This window comes from Scyliorhinus torazame, chromosome 28 (genome assembly GCF_047496885.1).
Source record: "Scyliorhinus torazame isolate Kashiwa2021f chromosome 28, sScyTor2.1, whole genome shotgun sequence".
In the NCBI taxonomy this organism is placed as follows: domain Eukaryota; kingdom Metazoa; phylum Chordata; class Chondrichthyes; order Carcharhiniformes; family Scyliorhinidae; genus Scyliorhinus; species Scyliorhinus torazame.
The window spans coordinates 4535186-4563149 of record NC_092734.1 but is presented as its reverse complement, the minus strand read 5'-3'; the positions used below and the strand labels follow the sequence as shown (position 1 = coordinate 4563149).

The following is a 27964-nucleotide window of genomic DNA, read 5'->3' as shown; positions in this document are numbered from 1 at the left end:
AGCCCTCCATTGTGCAGCCGCCTCCCGCCCGCCGTCACCAGAAGTCACTTTCAGTACTCTTGAGGGTTCTGCCATTCACTGTATATTCCCTCCCTGCATTAGACCTTCCAAAATGCATTACCTCACATTTGAGATGCGGTAGATTTAAACTCCATCTGCCATCTCTCCGCCCAAGTCTCCAAACAATCTAAATCCTGCTGTATCCTCCGACAGTCCTCATCGCTATCCGCAATTCCACCAACCTTTATGTCGTCTGCAAACTTACTAATCAGACCAGTTACATTTTCCTCCAAATCATTTATATATACTACAAAGAGCAAAGGTCCCAGCACTGATCCCTGTGGAACACAGGGGACGGGATTCTCCACTCCCACGCCGAAGTGGCCGCGCCGTCGTGAACGCCGTCGAGGTTCACGAAGGCGCGAAACGGCCACGATCCCGACCGATTCAGGCCCTGACAATGGGCCAGGATCGGGGCCGCGTCATCTACCCGCGCCAGGCCTTGTCGCCCGCGTAAAGGCGGCGCCGCATAGATGACGCGGCCGGCGCCGCATAACGGACGTCACCCGCGCATGCGCGGGTTGCCGTCCTCTCAGAGTCCGCCCCGCAAGAAGATGTCTGACGGATCTTGCGGGGCCGCGGAAGGAAGGAGGTCCTCCTTCAGAGAGGACGGCCCAACGATCGATGGGCACCGATCGCGGGCCACCCCACATTCCAGGTAAAGCCCGGTGCAGGATCCCCCCTCGTACCCCGCAGGCCGCCCCCCCCAGCGTTCACTCACCGCTCACGACGGCAGCGACCAGGTGTGGACGGCGCCGGGGGGAACCCGCCGTTTTGGCCTGGCCGCTCGGCCCATCCGGGCCTGAGAATAGCGGGGGTGCCGGAGAATCGCCATTTTGGGTGTCTCCGTCGATTCTCCGGCCTGCGGCCCGCGAAACTCGACCGGGCCATTCCCGCCGCTCGGGAGAATCACGGGAGGGCGTCGGACCGGCGTCCCCGGAAATTTTGGCGGCCCAGGCGATTCTTCCAACCGGCGCGGGAGTGGAGAATCTCGCTCCACTAGTCACAGCTCTCCAATTAGAAAAGCATCCTTCCATTGCTACTCTCTGCCTTCTATGGCCTAGCCAGTTCTGTATCCACCTTGCCAGATCAACCCTGATCCCGTGTGACTTCGCCTTTTGTACTAGTGTACCATGAGGGACCTTGTCAAAGGCCTTACTGAAGTCCACATAGACAACATCCACTGCCCTACCTGCATCAATCATCTTCGTGACCTCCTCGAAAAACTCTATCAAGTTAGTGAGACACGACCTCCCCTTCACAAAACCGTGCTGCCTCTCACTAATACGTCCATTTGCTTCCAAATGGGAGTAGATCCTGTCTTGAAGAATTCTCTCCAGTAATTTCCCTACCACTGACGTAAGGCTCACCGGCCTGTAGTTCCCTGGATTATCCTTGCTACCCTTCTTAAACAGAGGAACAACATTGGCTATTCTCCAGTCCTCCGGGACATTCCCTGAAGACAGCGAGGATCCAAAGATTTCTGTCAAGGCCTCAGCAATTTCCTCTCTAGCCTCCTTCAGTATTCTGGGGTAGATCCCATCAGGCCCTGGGGACTTATCCACCTTAATATTTTTCAAGACGCCCAACACCTCGTCTTTTTGGATCTCAATGTGACCCAGGCTATCTACACACCCTTCTCCAGACTCAACATCCACCAATTCCTTCTCTTTGGTGAATACTAATGCAAAGTATTCATTTAGTACCTCGCCCATTTCCTCTGGCTCCACACATAGATTCCCTTGCCTATCCTTCAATGGGCCAACTCTTTCCCTGGCTACACTCTTGCTTTTTATGTACGTGTAAAAAGCCTTGGGATTTTCCTTAACCCTATTTGCCAAAATCTGTCTACCTATCTGCTCCTCTATCTCCCGCTGGCTGTTGGGAGGCCTGTAGTAAACCCCCAACATTGTGACTACACCCTTCTTATTCCTGATCTCTACCCATATAGCCTCACTGCCCTCTGAGGTGTCCTCCTGTAGTACAGCTGTGATATTCTCCCTAACCAGTAGCACAACTCCGCCACCCCTTTTACATCCCCCTCTATCCCGCCTGAAACATCTAAATCCTGGAACGTTTAGCTGCCAATCCTGCCCTTCCCTCAACCAGGTCTCTGTAATGGCAACAACATCATAGTTCCAAGTACTAATACAAGCTCTAAGTTAATCTGCCTTACCCGCAATACTTCTTGCATTAAAACATATGCACTTCAGACCACCAGACCCGCTGTGTTCAGCAACTTCTCCCTGTCTGCTCTGCCTCAGAGCTACACTGTCCCTATTCCCTAGTTCTCCCTCAATGCTCTCACCTTCTGACCTATTGCTCCCGTGCCCACCACCCTGCCATACTAGTTTAAACCCTCCCGTGTGACACTAGCAAATCTCGCAGCCAGGATATTTATGCCTCTCCAGTTTAGATGCAACCCGTCCTTCTTATATAGGTCACACCTGCCCCGGAAGAGCTCCCAGTGGTCAAAATAACGGAAACCCTCCCTCCAACACCAGCTGTTTAGCCACGTGTTTAGCTGCTCTATCTTCCTATTTCTCGCCTCACTGGCACGTGGCACAGGGAGTAATCCCGAGATTACAACCCTAGAGTTCCTGGGCGAGATTCTCCGACCCCCGGCGTGGATTAAACCACCTACCTTACCGGCGGGACAAGGCGGCGCGGGCGGGCTCCGGGGTCCTGGGGGAGGCGCGGGGCTCCGGGGGGTGCCCCCGCGGTGGCCTGGCCCACCGATCCGCGGGCGGGCCTGTGCCGTGGGGGCACTCTTTCCCTTCCGCCTTCGCCACGGTCTCCACCATGGCGAAGGCGGAAGAGACTCCCTCCACTGCGCATGCGCGGGAAACTGTCAGCGGCCGCTAACGCTCCCGCGCATGCGCCGCCCGGAGATGTCATTTCCGCGCCAGCTGGCGGGGCGGAAATTCGTCCGGCGCGGGCCTAGCCCCTTAAGGTTGGGGCTCGGCCCCCCAAGATGCGGAGCATTCCGCACCTTTGGGGCGGCGCGATGCTCGACTGATTTGTGCCATTTTGGGCGCCCGTCGGCGGACATCGCGCCGATACCGGAATTCCTAGCCTTTGACCTACCAGGGCATGTCAAAGGCTAGGAATCCTACGGAGAGTGACTCACTTCCTGAACCCCCCCCAAAGCCTGTCCGCCATCTACAAGGCACAAGTCAGGAGTGAAATGGAATACTCTCCACTCGCCTGGATGAGTGCAGCTCCAACAACACTCAAGAAGCTCAACACCATCCAGGACAAAGCAACCCGCTTGATTGGCACCCCATTCACAAACTCAAACATTCACTTCTTCCACCAGCGATGCACAGTGGCAGCCGTGTGTACCATCTACAAGATGCACTGCAGCGACTCCCCAAGGCTCCGACAGCATCTTCCAAAGCCACGACCTCTGCCATCTACACGGACAAGGGCAGCAGATACAAGGGAACACGACCACTTGCAAGTTCTCCTCCAAGTCACTGATGATCCTGACTTGGAAATATATCGCCGTTCCGCGTACAATATGAAAAAAAGTTCACTCACTAAAATATTTTTAAAACACCAGTTACCTAAAACTGAGCCAGTGAGGCTGGGGAACAAGATTAATCACCACTGACCCTGTGTAATGTGCGACAGGCAGTGGGAAATTACATTGATAGCATCTCAGGGTTAAAGGGGTGCTCACTCCAGCTCCATCTCCCTGTGACACCCAACCATCTCCCACGACCAACCCCCCACTCCCCACACTCCTCCCCTCCCTGCCCCTCCCCTCTCCTCCCCTCCCCTCCCCCTCTCCACCTCCCCCATCCCTCCCATCCTCATCCCCTCCCCTCCCCTTCCCCTCCCCTCTCAGGACAGCTGTTTGCATTTCTGAACATTGTGAAGTCTCCAAGGCCGACTCACACCATGGTAACAGAGGATTCACCCCTGATTACTAATCACAGGAGCATTTGGTGAATTACTGACCCATTCATACAATGTCCTTTTTGGCAGTTAGAGGGTGAACGGTTATGGGGGGGGGAGGTAGGAATGTGGGGTTGAATGGCAGAGCAGGCTCGAGGGGCCGAATGGCCTCCTCCTGTTCCTGATTCATCTGTTGGGGTGACCTGGTGCGATCAGTGAGCCAATTCGTTTTAACATCTTCTAGAACATCAATCTCACAGGGGAACGATCTGATAACGTTGGAGCAACGTCCAAAGAGGTTGTTTTATTGTTGGAATGACACTATTGATTAAATGGTTGTTTAGTTTGTGTGTGGAGGTTTCCCAGATCTTTATTTCAGCTGTAAGACTGAGGAGGGAGAGGAAAGGACAGGCCCCAAGAGCAGAGTGTGCCAGGAGAACCACATCGAGCCTGTCCACGCTACCTCCAACAGCCAGACACACAGCTCAATCGAGGCGGGTTTCTCGAAATGAGTTCTGTACTTTGGTTTGAATGTGTGGCAGAATGAGAACAATGGCAGTCAATCAATATTCAGACAAAAGAATGAACATTTCTTACACTTTATAAAATGACACAGTGCAGAGGCCATTCAGCACATTGTGCCCTGTACTAGCTTGATGGTAGAGCTGACCAATCAGGACTGGCTCTATGGTAGAGATGACTAATCAGGACCGGCTCTATGGAGAGCTGACCAATCAGGACTGGCTCTATGGAAGAGCTGGCCAATCAGGACTGGCTCTATGGAAGAGCTGCCCAATCAGGACTGGCTCTATGGTCGAGCTGACCAATCAGGACTGGCTCTATGGAAGAGCTGACCAATCAGGACTGGCTCTATGGAAGAGCTGAGCAATCAGGACTGGCTCTATGGAAGAGCTGCCCAATCAGGACTGGCTCTATGGAAGAGCTGCCCAATCAGGACTGGCTCTATGGTCGAGCTGACCAATCAGGACTGGCTCTATGGAAGAGCTGACCAATCAGGACTGGCTCTATGGAAGAGCTGAACAATCAGGACTGGCTCTATGGAAGAGCTGCCCAATCAGGACTGGCTCTATGGTCGAGCTGACCAATCAGGACTGGCTCTATGGAAGAGCTGACCAATCAGGAGTGGCTCTATGGAAGAGCTGAGCAATCAGGACTGGCTCTATGGAAGAGCTGACGAATCAGGACTGGCTCTATGGAAGAGCTGACCAATCAGGACTGGCTCTATGGTAGAGCTGACCAACCAGGACTGGCTCTAAACAAAGAACAAAGAAAATTACAGCACAGGAACAGGCCCTTCGGCCCTCCCAGCCTGCGCCGATCCAGATCACATAGAACATAGAAAATACAGCACAGAACAGGCCCTTTGGCCCACGATGTTGTGCCGAACCTTTGTCCTAGATTAATCATAGATTATCATTGAATTTACAGTGCAGAAGGAGGCCATTCGGCCCTTTGAGTCTGCACCGGCTCTTGGAAAGAGCACCATACCCAAACTCAACACCTCCACCCAACACCAAGGGCAATTTGGACATTAAGGGCAATTTATCATTGGCCAATTCACCTAACCCGCACATCTTTGGACTGTGGGAGGAAACCGGAGCACCCGGAGGAAACCCACGCAGACACGGGGAGGACGTGCAGACTCCGCACAGACAATGACCCAAGCCGGAATCGAACCTGGGACCATGGAGCTGTGAAGCAATTGCGCTATCCACAATGCTACCGTGCTGCCCTTAAGAACAAATAAATCTACACTATATCATTTTACCGTCATCCATGTACCTATCCAATAGCTGCTTGAAGGTCCCTAATGTTTCCGACTCAACTACTTCCACAGGCAGTGCATTCCATGCCCCCATTACTCTCTGGGTAAAGAACCTACCTCTGATATCCCTCCTATATCTTCCAACTTTCACCTTAAATTTATGTCCCCCCCCGGGGAAAAAGTCTCTGACTGTCTACTCTATCTATTCCCCTGATCATCTTATAAACCTCTATCAAGTCGCCCCTCGTCCTTCTCCGTTCTAATGAGAAGAGGCCTAGCACCCTCAACCTTTCCTCGTAAGACCTACTCTCCATTCCAGGCAACATCCTGGTAAATCTCCTTTGCACCTTTTCCAAAGCTTCCACATCCTTCCTAAAATGAGGCGACCAGAACTGTACACAGTACTCCAAATGTGGCCGTACCAAAGTTTTGTACAGCTGCATCATCACCTCACGGCTCTTAAATTCACTCCCTCTGTTAATGAACGCGAGCACACCATAGGCCTTCTTCACAGCTCTATCCACTTGAGTGGCAACTTTCAAAGATGTATGAACATAGACCCCAAGGTCTCTCTGCTCCTCCGCATTGCCAGGAACTCTACCGTTAACCCTGTATTCCACATTCATATTTGTCCTTCCAAAATGGACAACCTCACACTTTTCAGGGTTAAACTCCATCTGCCACTTCTCAGCCCAGCTCTGCATCCTATCTATGTCTCTTTGCAGCTGACAACAGCCCTCCTTACTATCCACAACTCCACCAATCTTCGTATCGTCTGCAAATTTACTGACCCACCCTTCAACTCCCTCATCCAAGTCATTAATGAAAATCACAAACAGCAGAGGACCCAGAACTGATCCCTGCGGTACGCCACTGGTAACTGGGATCCAGGCTGAATATTTGCCATCCACCACCACTCTCTGACTTCTATCGGTTAGCCAGTTCGTTATCCAACTGGCCAAATTTCCCACTATCCCATGCCTCCTTACTTTCTGCATAAGCCTACCATGGGGAACTTTATCAAATGCCTTACTAAAATCCATGTACACTACATCCACTGCTTTACCTTCATCCACATGCTTGGTCACCTCCTCAAAGAATTCAATAAGATTTGTAAGGCAAGACCTACCCCTCACAAATCCGTGCTGACTATCCCTAATCAAGCAGTGTCTTTCCAGATGCTCAGAAATCCTATCCTTCAGTACCCTTTCCATTACTTTGCCTACCACCGAAGTAAGACTAACTGGCCTGTAATTCCCAGGGTTATCCCTAGTTCCTTTTTTGAACAGGGGCACGACATTCGCCACTCTCCAATCCCCTGGTACCACCCCTGTTGACAGTGAGGACGAAAAGATCATTGCCAACGGCTCTGCAATTTCATCTCTTGCTTCCCATAGAATCCTTGGATATATCCCATCAGGCCCAGGGGACTTGTCTATCCTCAAGTTTTTCAAAATGCCCAACACATCTTCCTTCCTGACAAGTATTTCCTCGAGCTTACCAATCTGTTTCACACTGTCCTCTCCAACAATATCGCCCCTCTCATTTGTAAATACAGAAGAAAAATACTCATTCAAGACCTCTCCTATCTCTTCAGACTCAATACACAATCTCCCGCTACTGTCCTTGATCGGACCTACCCTCGCTCTAGTCATTCTCATATTTCTCACATATGTGTAAAAGGCCTTGGGGTTTTCCTTGATCCTACCCGCCAAAGATTGTTCATGCCCTCTCTTAGCTCTCCTAATCCCTTTCTTCAGTTCCCTCCTGGCTATCTTGTATCCCTCCAATGCCCTGTCTGAACCTTGTTTCCTCAGCCTTACATAAGTCACCTTTTTCCTTTTAACAAGACATTCAACCTCTCTTGTCAACCATGGTTCCCTCACTCGACCATCTCTTCCCTGCCTGACAGGGACATACATATCAAGGACACGTAGCACCTGTTCCTTGAACAAGTTCCACATTTCACTTGTGTCCTTCCCTGCCAGCCTATGTTCCCAACTTATGCACTTCAATTCTTGTCTGACAACATCGTATTTACCCTTCCCCCAATTGTAAACCTTGCCCTGTTGCACGTATCTATCCCTCTCCATTACTAAAGTGAAAGCCACAGAATTGTGGTCACTATCTCCAAAATGCTCCCCCACTAACAAATCTATCACTTGCCCTGGTTCATTACCCAGTACTAAATCCAATATTGCCCCTCCTCTGGTCGGACAATCTACATACTGTGTTAGAAAAGCTTCCTGGACACACTGCACAAACACCACCCCATCCAAACTATTTGATCTAAAGAGTTTCCACTCAATATTTGGGAAGTTAAAGTCGCCCATGACTACTACCCTATGACTTCTGCACCTTTCCAAAATCTGTTTCCCAATCTGTTCCTCCACATCTCTGTTACTATTGGGGGGCCTATAGAAAACTCCTAACAAGGTGACTGCTCCTTTCCTATTTCTGACTTCAACCCATACTACCTCAATAGGGTGATACTCCTCGAACTGCCTTTCTGCAGCTGTTATACTATCTCGAATTAATAATGCCACCCCCCCACCTCTTTTACCACCCTCCCTAATCTTATTGAAACATCTATAACCAGGGACCTCCAACAACCATTTCTGCCCCTCTTCTATCCAAGTTTCCGTGATGGCCACCACATCGTAGTCCCAAGTACCGATCCATGCCTTAAGTTCACCCACCTTATTCCTGATGCTTCTTGCGTTGAAGTATACACACTTCAACCCATCTCCGTGCCTGCAAATACTCTCCTTTGTCAGTGTTCCCTTCCCCACTGCCTCATTACATGCTTTGGCGTCCTGAATATCCTTCATCTAAACCTGTCTTCTATTTTCCAGGGATCTACTTCCCTCTGTTCCCCGCCCATTCATATATCTGTCTAGATGCATCTTAAATGATGCTATCGTGCCCGCCTCTACCACCTCCGCTGGCAAAGCGTTCCAGGCACCCACCACCCTCTGCGTAAAAAACGTTCCACGCACATCTCCCTTAAACTTTCCCCCTCTCACCTTGAAATCGTAACCCCTTGTAATTGACACCCCCACTCTTGGAAAAAGCTTGTTGCTATCCACCCTGTCCATACCTCTCATAATTTTGTAGACCTCAATCAGGTCCCCCCTCAACATCCGTCTTTCCAACGAAAACAATCCTAATCTACTCAAACCTTTCTTCATAGCTAGCACCCTCCATACCAGGCAACATCCTGGTGAACCTCCTCTGCACCCTCTCTAAAGCATCCACATCCTTCTGGTAATGTGGCGACCAGAACTGCACGCAGTATTCTAAATGTGGCCTAACCAAAGTCCTATACAACTGCAACATGACCTGCCGACTCTTGTACTCAATACCCCGTCCGATGAAGGCAAGCATGCTGTATGCCTTCTTGACCACTCTATCGACCTGCGTTGCCACCTTCAGGGTACAATGGACCTGAACTCCCAGATCTCTCTGTACATCAATTTTCCCCAGGACTCTTCCATTGACCGTATAGTCCGCTCTTGAATTAGATCTTCCAAAATGCATCACCTCGCATTTGCCTGGATTGAACTCCATCTGCCATTTCTCTGCCCAACTCTCCAATCTATCTATATTTTGGTGTATTCTCTGACAGTCCTCCTCGCTATCTGCAACTCCCCCAATCTTAGTATCATCTGCAAACTTGCTAATCAGACCACCTATACCTTCGTCCAGGTCATTTAAGTATGTCACAAACAACAGTGGTCCGAGCACAGAAGAGATGATATCACGGTAGAGCACCGGCATCTATGGTAGAGATGACCAATCAGGACTGGCTCTATGGAAGAGCTGACCAATCAGGACTGGCTCTATGGAAGAGCAGATCAATCAGGACTGACTCTATGGTAGAGATGACCAATCAGGACTGGCTCTATGGAAGAGCTGACCAATCAGGACTGGCTCTATGGTAGATCTGACCAATCAGGACTGGCTCTATGGAAGAGTTGACCAATCAGGACTGGCTCTATGGAAGAGCTGACAAATCAGGACTGGCTCTATGGTAGAGATGACGAATCAGGACTGGCTCTATGGAAGAGCTGACCAATCAGGACTGGCTCTATGGTAGAGCTGACCAATCAGGACTGGCTCTATGGAAGAGCTGACCAATCAGGACTGGCTCTATGGTAGAGATGACCAATCAGGACTGGCTCTATGGCAGAGCCGACCAATCAGGACTGGCTCTATGGTAGAGCTGACAAATCAGGACTGGCTCTATGGAAGAGCTGACTAATCAGGACTGGCTCTATGGTAGAGCTGACCAATCAGGACTGGCTCTATGGTAGAGATGACGAATCAGGACTGGTTCTATGGAAGAGCTGACCAATCAGGACTGGCTCTATGGTAGAGATGACGAATCAGGACTGGCTCTATGGAAGAGCTGACCAATCAGGACTGGCTCTATGGTAGAGCTGACCAATCAGGACTGGCTCTATGGAAGAGCTGACCAATCAGGACTGGCTCTATGGTAGAGATGACCAATCAGGACTGGCTCTATGGCAGAGCTGACCAATCAGGACTGGCTCTATGGTAGAGCTGACAAATCAGGACTGGCTCTATGGTAGAGCTGACCAATCAGGACTGGCTCTATGGAAGAGCCGACCAATCAGTTCCACGGCCTTTTCCTCAAGTATTTATCCAATTTTCTTTTGGAAGTTATTATTGAATCTGCTCCCTCCGCCCTTTCAGGCAGCACATTCCAGATCACAGCAACTCGCTGTGTTTAAAAAAAAAAATCATCATCCACCTTTCTGCCACTGGCACTGACTCTATCAAAACATTTCAGTATTGTGAACTGTGAACTGAAGCTCTCAGCTCAATGTGGGGGAGAAAGTTCAGCCCCTCCAAGTCTCTCAATGTAACTGATACCATTCTGCTCATTAGCCAACTGCTGGGAAAGGTGAGGCAAGGGTCCTTTTGATAAAGAATTGGAGTGTTTCTAATTGGATTCCACGGGAGGGAAGTGGATTTGATGAGGCGAACAGGAGAGAAGACGGTGTTGGCATGGATACAACTGTGTTTGTTCAAAGTGAATCTTACCTTTGCGATGCCTTCGTTGGTGGTTGACACACAGTTGTCGGCTCCGCTATTTTTACTGATCATTCTCCAGAGTTCAGCGTACGTGCTGTCCTGCTCCAAAGGATTTGTCCCCTTTGCCTGGAAATACTGATAGACAGAGGAGTCTCTCACTGTGCCGTACGATAAATCAGACTGCTTGGCCAGATCCTGGAACGAACTGGGAGTAAAAGAAAGGAGTTTGAGAACTGAGCAGAGCGGAGCCGAAAGAAAGACAATCAGTCCTGTCATTGTTGGAGCAGATCAATAAATTGGCCAATATTTGGACTTTGATACAGAGAGTGGAAGCTGAGGTTTTCTGAGATGGGCTGTAAGGTGAGGTAATCCAGCTCCCCCACCATCTCTAAGCGTGGAAAACTTTGTGGGACATCGCACAAACCACCAGCTGCTTTTACAAAGTCCAAGTGTCCAGTGACCATCACTGAATGTAATAGTTTCAGTGCTTCTGAATGTTAATCAGTACCGCCATGAATATGGATTGAAATAAAAATTGTGGGCAGCACGGTAGCACAGTGGTTAGCACAATTGCTTCACAGCTCCAGGGTCCCAGGTTCGATTCCCCACTGGGTCACTGTCTGTGCGGAGTCTGCACGTTCTCCCCGTGTCTGCGTGGGTTTCCTCCGGGTGCTCCGGTTTCCTCCCACAGTCCAAAGATGTGCAGGTTAGGTGGATTGGCCGCGATAGATTGCCCCTTAGTGTCCAAAACTGCCCTTGGTGTTGGGTGGGGTTACTGGGTTATGGGGATAGGGTGGAGGTGTTGACCTTGGGTAGGGTGCTCTTTCCAAGAGCCGGTGCAGACTCGATGGACCGAATGGCCTCCTTCTGCACTGTAAATTCTATGAATGTATGAAAAGGAAAACTGCCCAGCGAGCCTGAATCTTAATCAGACAACAGTCAGATCACAAGCAGCAGCTACTTCACACCCACACTCTTCATCTTGATCTTAACAAGATTAGTTTTTGTTATTTCATTGCTTGCCATCATCTGACCAGCACATTCACATCAGGCAGGAACACGTCTCCTTTTTAGAAACCGATTTCCTGTGTGTATCAATGAAAACGAGTCTGGGAGAAGATACATGGGTGATGTGGGAGATCAGGTGCATAACATCTTCCCATCAGAGGGTCATATCCAACCTTACAGACAATAAAGTGACATTCTGACCCTTGGCTTCAGCGAGGAAATTTGTCTCAGTATTTTATTTCTGCACTTGTAGATATGCGTTGTTGTCAAGTAAATATGAAATATAAACTTTACCAGTCAGCACCACACTCTAGTCTGACAAATCCTTTCTAACTAACATCTGAATGAGTATTACTGAACCTAACTAAATGTGACAGCTTGTGGGTGAAGTGCTTCCTGAATTGTAATTCTGCCATTGCAACGCATCCACTTATTTCCAATATCTGTGAGATAGAGACACTCACAGTGCAGAAAGGTCACTGTGGAGCAGAAAGGTCACTGTGGAGCAGAAAGGTCACTGTGGAGAATAAACCACACACGTTAATAGACAATAGCCCAAACGGAACTGAACAACAAGTTTACTGGACAATACCTTGAAATATGCTGTTAATGTTTATTCACTGAGTTCATTCTTCATGCAGTGCAAAAGCCAATCGGCTCAGATTGAAGGACAGGATCTGGTCTCACCACTTGGGAAAAGATAAACAAGAGCAGCGGAATTCCCTGTTTCTGACAACGCAGAATGCGCGGACTTTTACGTCAGAAATACCGGCGCCCCACCTGGACCAATCACCCGACCATTAATAGGCTAGCACCGCTCCGCGTGGAACACAATCGATTCCAATGAGAAACAATACGGGACTCGCCGGGTCCGTGACTCATTACACACACACGTTACACTCCCCACACACACTCATCCCAGCCGCACACACACGTTACACTCCCCACACACACTCATCCCAGCCGCACACACACATTACACTCCCCACACACACTCATCCCAGCCGCACACACACATTACACTCCCCACACACACTCATCCCAGCCGCGCACACACATTACACTCCCCACACACACTCATCCCAGCCACGCACACACATTACACTCCCCACACACACTCATCCCAGCCACACACACACATTACACTCCCCCCACACACTCATCCCAGCCGCACACACACATTACACACACACACTCATCCCAGCCACACACACACATTACACTCCCCACACACACTCATCCCAGCCGCACACACACATTACACTCCCCACACACACTCATCCCAGCCACACACACATTACACTCCCCACACACACTCATCCCAGCCGCACACACATATTACATTCCCCACACACACTCATCCCAGCCACGCACACACATTACACACCCCACACACACTCATCCCAGCCACACACATTACACTCCTCCCACACACTCATCCCAGCCGCACACACACATTACACTCCCCACACACACTCATCCCAGCCACACACACACATTACACTCCCCACACACACTCATCCCAGCCACACACACATTACTCTCCCCACACACACTCATCCCAGCCACACACACACATTACACTCCCCACACACATTCATCCCAGCCACACACACATTACACTCCCCACACACACTCATGCCAGCCACACACACACATTACACTCCCCACACACACTCATCCCAGCCACACACACACATTACACTCCCCACACATACTCATCCCAGCCACACAGACACATTACACTCCCCACACACACTCATCCCAGCCACACACACACATTACGCTCCCCACACACACTCATCCCAGCCATGCACACACATTATACTCCCCACACACACTCATCCCAGCCACACACACACATTACACTCCCCCCACACACTCATCCCAGCCGCACACACACATTACACTCCCCACACACACATCCCAGCCACGCACACACATTACACTCCCCACACACACTCATCCCAGCCGCACACACACATTACACTCCCAACACACACTCATCCCAGCCACACACACATATTACACTCCCCACACACACTCATCCCAGCCTCACACACACATTACACTCCCCACACACACTCATCCCAGCCGCACATACACGTTACACTCCCCACACACACTCATCCCAGCCGCACACACACGTTACACTCCCCACACACACTCATCCCGGCCGCACACACATATTACACTCCCCACACACACTCATCCCAGCCACGCACACACATTACACACCCCACACACACTCATCCTAGCCACACACACACATTACACTCACCCTACACACTCATCCCAGCCGCACACACACATTACACTCCCCACACACACTCATCCCAGCCGCACACACATTACACTCCCCACACACACTCATCCCAGCCGCACACACATATTACACTCCCCATACACACTCATCCCAGCCGCACACACATATTACACTCCCCACACACACTCATCCCAGCCACGCACACGCATTACACACCCCACACACACTCATCCCAGCCACACACACATTACACTCCCCACACACACTCATCCCAGCCACGCACACACATTACACTCCCCACACACACTCATCCCAGCCGCACACACACATTACACTCCCCACACACACTCATCCCAGCCACACACACACATTACACTCCCCACACACACTCATCCCAGCCGCACACACACATTACACTCCCCACACACACTCATCCCAGCCGCACACACATATTACATTCCCCACACACACTCATCCCAGCCACGCACACACATTACACACCCCACACACACTCATCCCAGCCACACACATTACACTCCTCCCACACACTCATCCCAGCCGCACACACACATTACACTCCCCACACACACTCATCCCAGCCACACACACACATTACACTCCCCACACACACTCATCCCAGCCACACACACATTACACTCCCCACACACACTCATCCCAGCCACACACACACATTACACTCCCCACACACACTCATCCCAGCCACACACACATTACACTCCCCACACACACTCATGCCAGCCACACACACACATTACACTCCCCACACACACTCATCCCAGCCACACACACACATTACACTCCCCACACATACTCATCCCAGCCACACAGACACATTACACTCCCCACACACACTCATCCCAGCCACACACACACATTACGCTCCCCACACACACTCATCCCAGCCATGCACACACATTATACTCCCCACACACACTCATCCCAGCCACACACACACATTACACTCCCCCCACACACTCATCCCAGCCGCACACACACATTACACTCCCCACACACACATCCCAGCCACGCACACACATTACACTCCCCACACACACTCATCCCAGCCGCACACACACATTACACTCCCAACACACACTCATCCCAGCCACACACACATATTACACTCCCCACACACACTCATCCCAGCCACACACACACATTACACTCCCCACACACACTCATCCCAGCCGCACATACACGTTACACTCCCCACACACACTCATCCCAGCCGCACACACACGTTACACTCCCCACACACACTCATCCCGGCCGCACACACATATTACACTCCCCACACACACTCATCCCAGCCACGCACACACATTACACACCCCACACACACTCATCCTAGCCACACACACACATTACACTCACCCTACACACTCATCCCAGCCGCACACACACATTACACTCCCCACACACACTCATCCCAGCCGCACACACATTACACTCCCCACACACACTCATCCCAGCCGCACACACATATTACACTCCCCATACACACTCATCCCAGCCGCACACACATATTACACTCCCCACACACACTCATCCCAGCCACGCACACGCATTACACACCCCACACACACTCATCCCAGCCACACACACATTACACTCCCCACACACACTCATCCCAGCCACGCACACACATTACACTCCCCACACACACTCATCCCAGCCGCACACACATATTACACTCCCCATACACACTCATCCCAGCCGCACACACATTACACACCCCACACACACTCATCCCAGCCACACACACATTACACTCCCCACACACACTCATCCCAGCCACACACACATTACACACCCCACACACACTCATCCCAGCCACACACACATTACACTCCCCACACACACTCATCCCAGCCACGCACACACATTACACTCCCCACACACACTCATCCCAGCCGCACACACATATTACACTCCCCACACACACTCATCCCAGCCGCACACACAAATGACACTCCCCACACACACTCATCCCAGCCACACACACACATTACACTCCCCACACACTCATCCCAGCCGCACACACACATTACACTCCCCACACACACTCATCCCAGCCACACACACACATTACACCCCCCACACACACTCATCCCAGCCACACACACATTACACTCCCCACACACATTCATCCCAGCCACACACACACATTACACTCCCCACACACACTCATCCCAGCCACACACACACATTACGCTCCCCACACACACTCATCCCAGCCGCGCACACACATTACACTCCCCACACACACTCATCCCAGCCACACACACACATTACACTCCCCCCACACACTCATCCCAGCCGCACACACACATTACACTCCCCACACACACTCATCCCAGCCACACACACACATTACACTCCCCACACACACTCATCCCAGCCGCACACACACATTACGCTCCCCACACACACTCATCCCAGCCACACACACACATTACACTCCCCACACACACTCATCCCAGCCACACACACACATTACACTCCCCACACACACTCATCCCAGCCACACACACATTACACTCCCCACACACACTCATCCCAGCCACACACACACATTACACTCCCCACACACACTCATCCCAGCCACACACACATTACACTCCCCACACACACTCATGCCAGCCACACACACACATTACACTCCCCACACACACTCATCCCAGCCACACACACACATTACACTCCCCACACATACTCATCCCAGCCACACAGACACATTACACTCCCCACACACACTCATCCCAGCCACACACACACATTACGCTCCCCACACACACTCATCCCAGCCATGCACACACATTATACTCCCCACACACACTCATCCCAGCCACACACACACATTACACTCCCCCCACACACTCATCCCAGCCGCACACACACATTACACTCCCCACACACACATCCCAGCCACGCACACACATTACACTCCCCACACACACTCATCCCAACCGCACACACACATTACACTCCCAACACACACTCATCCCAGCCACACACACATATTACACTCCCCACACACACTCATCCCAGCCACACACACACATTACACTCCCCACACACACTCATCCCAGCCGCACATACACGTTACACTCCCCACACACACTCATCCCAGCCGCACACACACGTTACACTCCCCACACACACTCATCCCGGCCGCACACACATATTACACTCCCCACACACACTCATCCCAGCCACGCACACACATTACACACCCCACACACACTCATCCTAGCCACACACACACATTACACTCACCCTACACACTCATCCCAGCCGCACACACACATTACACTCCCCACACACACTCATCCCAGCCGCACACACATTACACTCCCCACACACACTCATCCCAGAGGCACACACATATTACACTCCCCATACACACTCATCCCAGCCGCACACACATATTACACTCCCCACACACACTCATCCCAGCCACGCACACGCATTACACACCCCACACACACTCATCCCAGCCACACACACATTACACTCCCCACACACACTCATCCCAGCCACGCACACACATTACACTCCCCACACACACTCATCCCAGCCGCACACACATATTACACTCCCCATACACACTCATCCCAGCCGCACACACATTCCACACCCCACACACACTCATCCCAGCCACACACACATTACACTCCCCACACACACTCAACCCAGCCACACACACATTACACACCCCACACACACTCATCCCAGCCACACACACATTACACTCCCCACACACACTCATCCCAGCCACGCACACACATTACACTCCCCACACACACTCATCCCAGCCGCACACACATATTACACTCCCCACACACACTCATCCCAGCCGCACACACATATTACACTCCCCACACACACTCATCCCAGCCACACACACACATTACACTCCCCACACACTCATCCCAGCCGCACACACACATTACACTCCCCACACACACTCATCCCAGCCACACACACACATTACACCCCCCACACACACTCATCCCAGCCACACACACATTACACTCCACACACACATTCATCCCAGCCACACACACACATTACACTCCCCACACACACTCATCCCAGCCACACACACACATTACGCTCCCCACACACACTCATCCCAGCCGCGCACACACATTACACTCCCCACACACACTCATCCCAGCCACACACACACATTACACTCCCCCCACACACTCATCCCAGCCGCACACACACATTACACTCCCCACACACACTCATCCCAGCCACGCACACACATTACACACCCCACACACACTCATCCTAGCCACACACACACATTACACTCACCCTACACACTCATCCCAGCCGCACACACACATTACACTCCCCACACACACTCATCCCAGCCGCACACACATTACACTCCCCACACACACTCATCCCAGAGGCACACACATATTACACTCCCCATACACACTCATCCCAGCCACACACACACATTACATTCCCCACACATACTCATCCCAGCCACACAGACACATTACACTCCCCACACACACTCATCCCAGCCACACACACACATTACGCTCCCCACACACACTCATCCCAGCCATGCACACACATTATACTCCCCACACACACTCATCCCAGCCACACACACACATTACACTCCCCCCACACACTCATCCCAGCCGCACACACACATTACACTCCCCACACACACATCCCAGCCACGCACACACATTACACTCCCCACACACACTCATCCCAACCGCACACACACATTACACTCCCAACACACACTCATCCCAGCCACACACACATATTACACTCCCCACACACACTCATCCCAGCCACACACACACATTACACTCCCCACACACACTCATCCCAGCCGCACATACACGTTACACTCCCCACACACACTCATCCCAGCCGCACACACACGTTACACTCCCCACACACACTCATCCCGGCCGCACACACATATTACACTCCCCACACACACTCATCCCAGCCACGCACACACATTACACACCCCACACACACTCATCCTAGCCACACACACACATTACACTCACCCTACACACTCATCCCAGCCGCACACACACATTACACTCCCCACACACACTCATCCCAGCCGCACACACATTACACTCCCCACACACACTCATCCCAGAGGCACACACATATTACACTCCCCATACACACTCATCCCAGCCGCACACACATATTACACTCCCCACACACACTCATCCCAGCCACGCACACGCATTACACACCCCACACACACTCATCCCAGCCACACACACATTACACTCCCCACACACACTCATCCCAGCCACGCACACACATTACACTCCCCACACACACTCATCCCAGCCGCACACACATATTACACTCCCCATACACACTCATCCCAGCCGCACACACATTCCACACCCCACACACACTCATCCCAGCCACACACACATTACACTCCCCACACACACTCAACCCAGCCACACACACATTACACACCCCACACACACTCATCCCAGCCACACACACATTACACTCCCCACACACACTCATCCCAGCCACGCACACACATTACACTCCCCACACACACTCATCCCAGCCGCACACACATATTACACTCCCCACACACACTCATCCCAGCCGCACACACATATTACACTCCCCACACACACTCATCCCAGCCACACACACACATTACACTCCCCACACACTCATCCCAGCCGCACACACACATTACACTCCCCACACACACTCATCCCAGCCACACACACACATTACACCCCCCACACACACTCATCCCAGCCACACACACATTACACTCCCCACACACATTCATCCCAGCCACACACACACATTACACTCCCCACACACACTCATCCCAGCCACACACACACATTACGCTCCCCACACACACTCATCCCAGCCGCGCACACACATTACACTCCCCACACACACTCATCCCAGCCACACACACACATTACACTCCCCCCACACACTCATCCCAGCCGCACACACACATTACACTCCCCACACACACTCATCCCAGCCACACACACACATTACACTCCCCACACACACTCATCCCAGCCGCACACACACATTACGCTCCCCACACACACTCATCCCAGCCACACACACACATTACACTCCCCACACACACTCATCCCAGCCACACACACACATTACACTCCCCACACACACTCATCCCAGCCACACACACATTACACTCCCCACACACACTCATCCCAGCCACACACACACATTACACTCCCCACACACACTCATCCCAGCCACACACACATTACACTCCCCACACACACTCATGCCAGCCACACACACACATTACACTCCCCACACACACTCATCCCAGCCACACACACACATTACACTCCCCACACATACTCATCCCAGCCACACAGACACATTACACTCCCCACACACACTCATCCCAGCCACACACACACATTACGCTCCCCACACACACTCATCCCAGCATCGCACACACATTACACTCCCCACACACACTCATCCCAGCCACACACACACATTACACTCCCCCCACACACTCATCCCAGCCGCACACACACATTACACTCCCCACACACACATCCCAGCCACGCACACACATTACACTCCCCACACACACTCATCCCAGCCATGCACACACATTACACTCCCCACACACACTCATCCCAGCCGCACACTCACATTACACTCCCCACACAAACTCATCCCAGCCGCACACACACATTACACTCCCCCCACACACTCATCCCAGCCGCACACACACATTACACTCCCCACACACACTCATCCCAGCCGCACACACACATTACACTCCCCACACACACTCATCCCAGCCACGCACACACATTACACTCCCCACACACTCCTCCCAGCCACGCACACACATTACACTCCCCACACACACTCATCCCAGCCGCACACACACATTACACTCCCCACACACACTCATCCCAGCCTCACACACATATTACACTCCCCACACACACTCATCCCAGCCACACGCACACATTACACACCCCACACACACTCAACCCAGCCACACACATATTACACTCCCCACACACAGACTCATCCCAGCCGCACACACACATTACACTCCCCACACACACTCATCCCAGCCACACACACACATTACACTCCCCACACACACTCATCCCAGCCGCACACACACATTACACTCCCCACACACACTCATCCCAGCCGCACACACATATTACACTCCCCATACACACTCATCCCGGCCGCACACACACATTACACTTCCCACACACACTCATCCCAGCCACGCACACACATTACACACCCCACACACACTCATCCCAGCCACACACACACATTACACTCCCCCTACACACTCATCCCAGCCGCACACACACATTACACTCCCCACACACACTCATCCCAGCCGCGCACACATTACACTCCCCACACACACTCATCCCAGCCGCACACACATATTACACTCCCCATACACACTCATCCCTGCCGCACACACATATTACACTCCCCACACACACTCATGCCAGCCACGCACACATATTACACACCCCACACACACTCATCCCAGCCACACACACATTACACTCCCCCCACACACTCATCCCAGCTGCACACACACATTACACTCCCCACACACACTCATCCCAGTCACACACACACATTACACCCCCCACACGCACTCATCCCAGCCACACACACATTACACTCCCCACACACATTCATCCCAGCCACACACACACATTACAATCCCCACACACACTCATCCCAGCCACACACACACATTACACTCCCCACACACACTCATCCCAGCCACACAGACACATTACACTCCCCACACACACTCATCCCAGCCACACACACACATTACGCTCCCCCCACACACTCATCCCAACCGCACACACACATTACACTCCCCACACACACTCATCCCAGCCGCACACACATATTACACTCCCCACACACACCATCCCAGCCACACACACATTACACTCCCCACACACACTCATCCCAGCCACGCAAACACATTACACTCCCCATACACACTCATCCCAGCCACGCACACACATTACACTCCCCACACACACTCATCCCAGCCACACACACACATTACACTCCCCACACACACTCATCCCAGCCACGCACACACATTACACTCCCCCCACACACTCATCCCAGCCGCACACACACATTACACTCCGCACACACACTCATCCCAGCCGCACACACATATTACACTCCCCACACACACCATCCCAGCCACACAACAAACATTACACTCCCCACACAGACTCATCCCAGCCGCACACTCACATTAAACACCCCACACAAACTCATCCCAGCCGCACACACACATTACACTCCCCCCACACACTCATCCCAGCCGCACACACACATTACACTCCCCACACACACTCATCCCAGCCGCACACACACATTACACTCCCCACACACACTCATCCCAGCCACGCACACACATTACACTCCCCACACACTCCTCCCAGCCACGCACACACATTACACTCCGCACACACACTCATCCCAGCCGCACACACACATTACACTCCCCACACACACTCATCCCAGCCACACACACATATTACACTCCCCACACACACTCATCCCAGCCACACGCACACATTACACACCCCACACACACTCATCCCAGCCACACACATATTACACTTCCCACACACACTCATGCCAGCCGCATACACACATTACACTCCCCCCACACACTCATCCCAGCCACGCACACACATTACACTCCCCACACACACTCATCCCAGCCGCACACACACATTACATTCCCCACACACACTCATCCAAGCCACGCACACAAATTACACTCCCCAAACACACTCATCCCAGCCACACACACACATTACACTCCCCACACACACTCATCCCAGCCGCACACACACATTACACTCCCCACACACACTCATCCCAGCCGCACACACACATTACACTCCCCACACACACTCATCCCAGCCGCATACACACATTACACTCCCCACACACACTCATCCCAGCCACACACACACATTACACTCCCCACACACACTCATCCCAGCCACACACACATTACACTCCCCACACACACTCATGCCAGCCACACACACACATTACACTCCCCACACACACTCATCCCAGCCACACACACACATTACACTCCCCACACATACTCATCCCAGCCACACAGACACATTACACTCCCCACACACACTCATCCCAGCCACACACACACATTACGCTCCCCACACACACTCATCCCAGCCATGCACACACATTATACTCCCCACACACACTCATCCCAGCCACACACACACATTACACTCCCCCCACACACTCATCCCAGCCGCACACACACATTACACTCCCCACACACACATCCCAGCCACGCACACACATTACACTCCCCACACACACTCATCCCAGCCGCACACACACATTACACTCCCAACACACACTCATCCCAGCCACACACACATATTACACTCCCCACACACACTCATCCCAGCCACACACACACATTACACTCCCCACACACACTCATCCCAGCCGCACATACACGTTACACTCCCCACACACACTCATCCCAGCCGCACACACACGTTACACTCCCCACACACACTCATCCCGGCCGCACACACATATTACACTCCCCACACACACTCATCCCAGCCACGCACACACATTACACACCCCACACACACTCATCCTAGCCACACACACACATTACACTCACCCTACACACTCATCCCAGCCGCACACACACATTACACTCCCCACACACACTCATCCCAGCCGCACACACATTACACTCCCCACACACACTCATCCCAGCCGCACACACATATTACACTCCCCATACACACTCATCCCAGCCGCACACACATATTACACTCCCCACACACACTCATCCCAGCCACGCACACGCATTACACACCCCACACACACTCATCCCAGCCACACACACATTACACTCCCCACACACACTCATCCCAGCCACGCACACACATTACACTCCCCACACACACTCATCCCAGCCGCACACACATATTACACTCCCCATACACACTCATCCCAGCCGCACACACATTACACACCCCACACACACTCATCCCAGCCACACACACATTACACTCCCCACACACACTCATCCCAGCCACACACACATTACACACCCCACACACACTCATCCCAGCCACACACACATTACACTCCCCACACACACTCATCCCAGCCACGCACACACATTACACTCCCCACACACACTCATCCCAGCCGCACACACATATTACACTCCCCACACACACTCATCCCAGCCGCACACACATATTACACTCCCCACACACACTCATCCCAGCCACACACACACATTACACTCCCCACACACTCATCCCAGCCGCACACACACATTACACTCCCCACACACACTCATCCCAGCCACACACACACATTACACCCCCCACACACACTCATCCCAGCCACACACACATTACACTCCCCACACACATTCATCCCAGCCACACACACACATTACACTCCCCACACACACTCATCCCAGCCACACACACACATTACGCTCCCCACACACACTCATCCCAGCCGCGCACACACATTACACTCCCCACACACACTCATCCCAGCCACACACACACATTACACTCCCCCCACACACTCATCCCAGCCGCACACACACATTACACTCCCCACACACACTCATCCCAGCCACACACACACATTACACTCCCCACACACACTCATCCCAGCCGCACACACACATTACGCTCCCCACACACACTCATCCCAGCCACACACACACATTACACTCCCCACACACACTCATCCCAGCCACACACACACATTACACTCCCCACACACACTCATCCCAGCCACACACACATTACACTCCCCACACACACTCATCCCAGCCACACACACACATTACACTCCCCACACACACTCATCCCAGCCACACACACATTACACTCCCCACACACACTCATGCCAGCCACACACACACATTACACTCCCCACACACACTCATCCCAGCCACACACACACATTACACTCCCCACACACACTCATCCCAGCCACACACACACATTACACTCCCCACACACACTCATCCCAGCCGCACAGACACATTACACTCCCCACACACACTCATCCCAGCCACACACACACATTACACTCCCCACACATACTCATCCCAGCCACACAGACACATTACACTCCCCACACACACTCATCCCAGCCACACACACACATTACGCTCCCCACACACACTCATCCCAGCCATGCACACACATTATACTCCCCACACACACTCATCCCAGCCACACACACACATTACACTCCCCCCACACACTCATCCCAGCCGCACACACACATTACACTCCCCACACACACATCCCAGCCACGCACACACATTACACTCCCCACACACACTCATCCCAACCGCACACACACATTACACTCCCAACACACACTCATCCCAGCCACACACACATATTACACTCCCCACACACACTCATCCCAGCCACACACACACATTACACTCCCCACACACACTCATCCCAGCCGCACATACACGTTACACTCCCCACACACACTCATCCCAGCCACAGACACACATTACACTCCCCACACACACTCATCCCAGCCACACACACACATTACACTCCCCACAGACACTCATCCCAGCCGCATACACACATTACACTCCCCCCACACACTCATCCCAGCCACGCACACACATTACACTCCCCACACACACTCATCCCAGCCGCACACACACATTACATTCCCCATACACACTCATCCCAGCCACACACACACATTACACTCCCCACACACACTCATCCCAGCCGCACACACACATTACACTCCCCACACACACTCATCCCAGCCGCACACACACATTACACTCCCCACACACACTCATCCCAGCCGCATACACACATTACACTCCCCACACACACTCATCCCAGCCACACACACACATTACACTCCCCCCACACACTCATCCCAGCCGCACACACACATTACACTCCCCACACACACTCATCCCAGCCACACACACACATTACACTCCCCACACACACTCATCCCAGCCGCACACACACATTACGCTCCCCACACACACTCATCCCAGCCACACACACACATTACACTCCCCACACACACTCATCCCAGCCACACACACACATTACACTCCCCACACACACTCATCCCAGCCACACACACATTACACTCCCCACACACACTCATCCCAGCCACACACACACATTACACTCCCCACACACACTCATCCCAGCCACACACACATTACACTCCCCACACACACTCATGCCAGCCACACACACACATTACACTCCCCACACACACTCATCCCAGCCACACACACACATTACACTCCCCACACATACTCATCCCAGCCACACAGACACATTACACTCCCCACACACACTCATCCCAGCCACACACACACATTACGCTCCCCACACACACTCATCCCAGCATCGCACACACATTACACTCCCCACACACACTCATCCCAGCCACACACACACATTACACTCCCCCCACACACTCATCCCAGCCGCACACACACATTACACTCCCCACACACACATCCCAGCCACGCACACACATTACACTCCCCACACACACTCATCCCAGCCATGCACACACATTACACTCCCCACACACACTCATCCCAGCCGCACACTCACATTACACTCCCCACACAAACTCATCCCAGCCGCACACACACATTACACTCCCCCCACACACTCATCCCAGCCGCACACACACATTACACTCCCCACACACACTCATCCCAGCCGCACACACACATTACACTCCCCACACACACTCATCCCAGCCACGCACACACATTACACTCCCCACACACTCCTCCCAGCCACGCACACACATTACACTCCCCACACACACTCATCCCAGCCGCACACACACATTACACTCCCCACACACACTCATCCCAGCCTCACACACATAGTACACTCCCCACACACACTCATCCCAGCCACACGCACACATTACACACCCCACACACACTCAACCCAGCCACACACATATTACACTCCCCACACACAGACTCATCCCAGCCGCACACACACATTACACTCCCCACACACACTCATCCCAGCCACACACACACATTACACTCCCCACACACACTCATCCCAGCCGCACACACACATTACACTCCCCACACACACTCATCCCAGCCGCACACACATATTACACTCCCCATACACACTCATCCCGGCCGCACACACACATTACACTTCCCACACACACTCATCCCAGCCACGCACACACATTACACACCCCACACACACTCATCCCAGCCACACACACACATTACACTCCCCCTACACACTCATCCCAGCCGCACACACACATTACACTCCCCACACACACTCATCCCAGCCGCGCACACATTACACTCCCCACACACACTCATCCCAGCCGCACACACATATTACACTCCCCATACACACTCATCCCTGCCGCACACACATATTACACTCCCCACACACACTCATGCCAGCCACGCACACATATTACACACCCCACACACACTCATCCCAGCCACACACACATTACACTCCCCCCACACACTCATCCCAGCTGCACACACACATTACACTCCCCACACACACTCATCCCAGTCACACACACACATTACACCCCCCACACGCACTCACCCAGCCACACACACATTACACTCCCCACACACATTCATCCCAGCCACACACACACATTACAATCCCCACACACACTCATCCCAG

General features: G+C 52.4%; 1 protein-coding gene across 1 annotated transcript in view; it reads right to left on the bottom strand.

Moving 5' to 3' along the window:
* The window catches only part of LOC140403431 (glutamate receptor ionotropic, delta-1-like), a 1359932-nt gene that overhangs the window by 26507 nt on the left and 1305461 nt on the right, over positions 1–27964 (bottom strand). Inside the window, 1 exon segment of the mRNA XM_072491342.1 lies at positions 10820–11015. Within this exon segment, the coding sequence (XP_072347443.1) occupies positions 10820–11015 (196 nt within the window).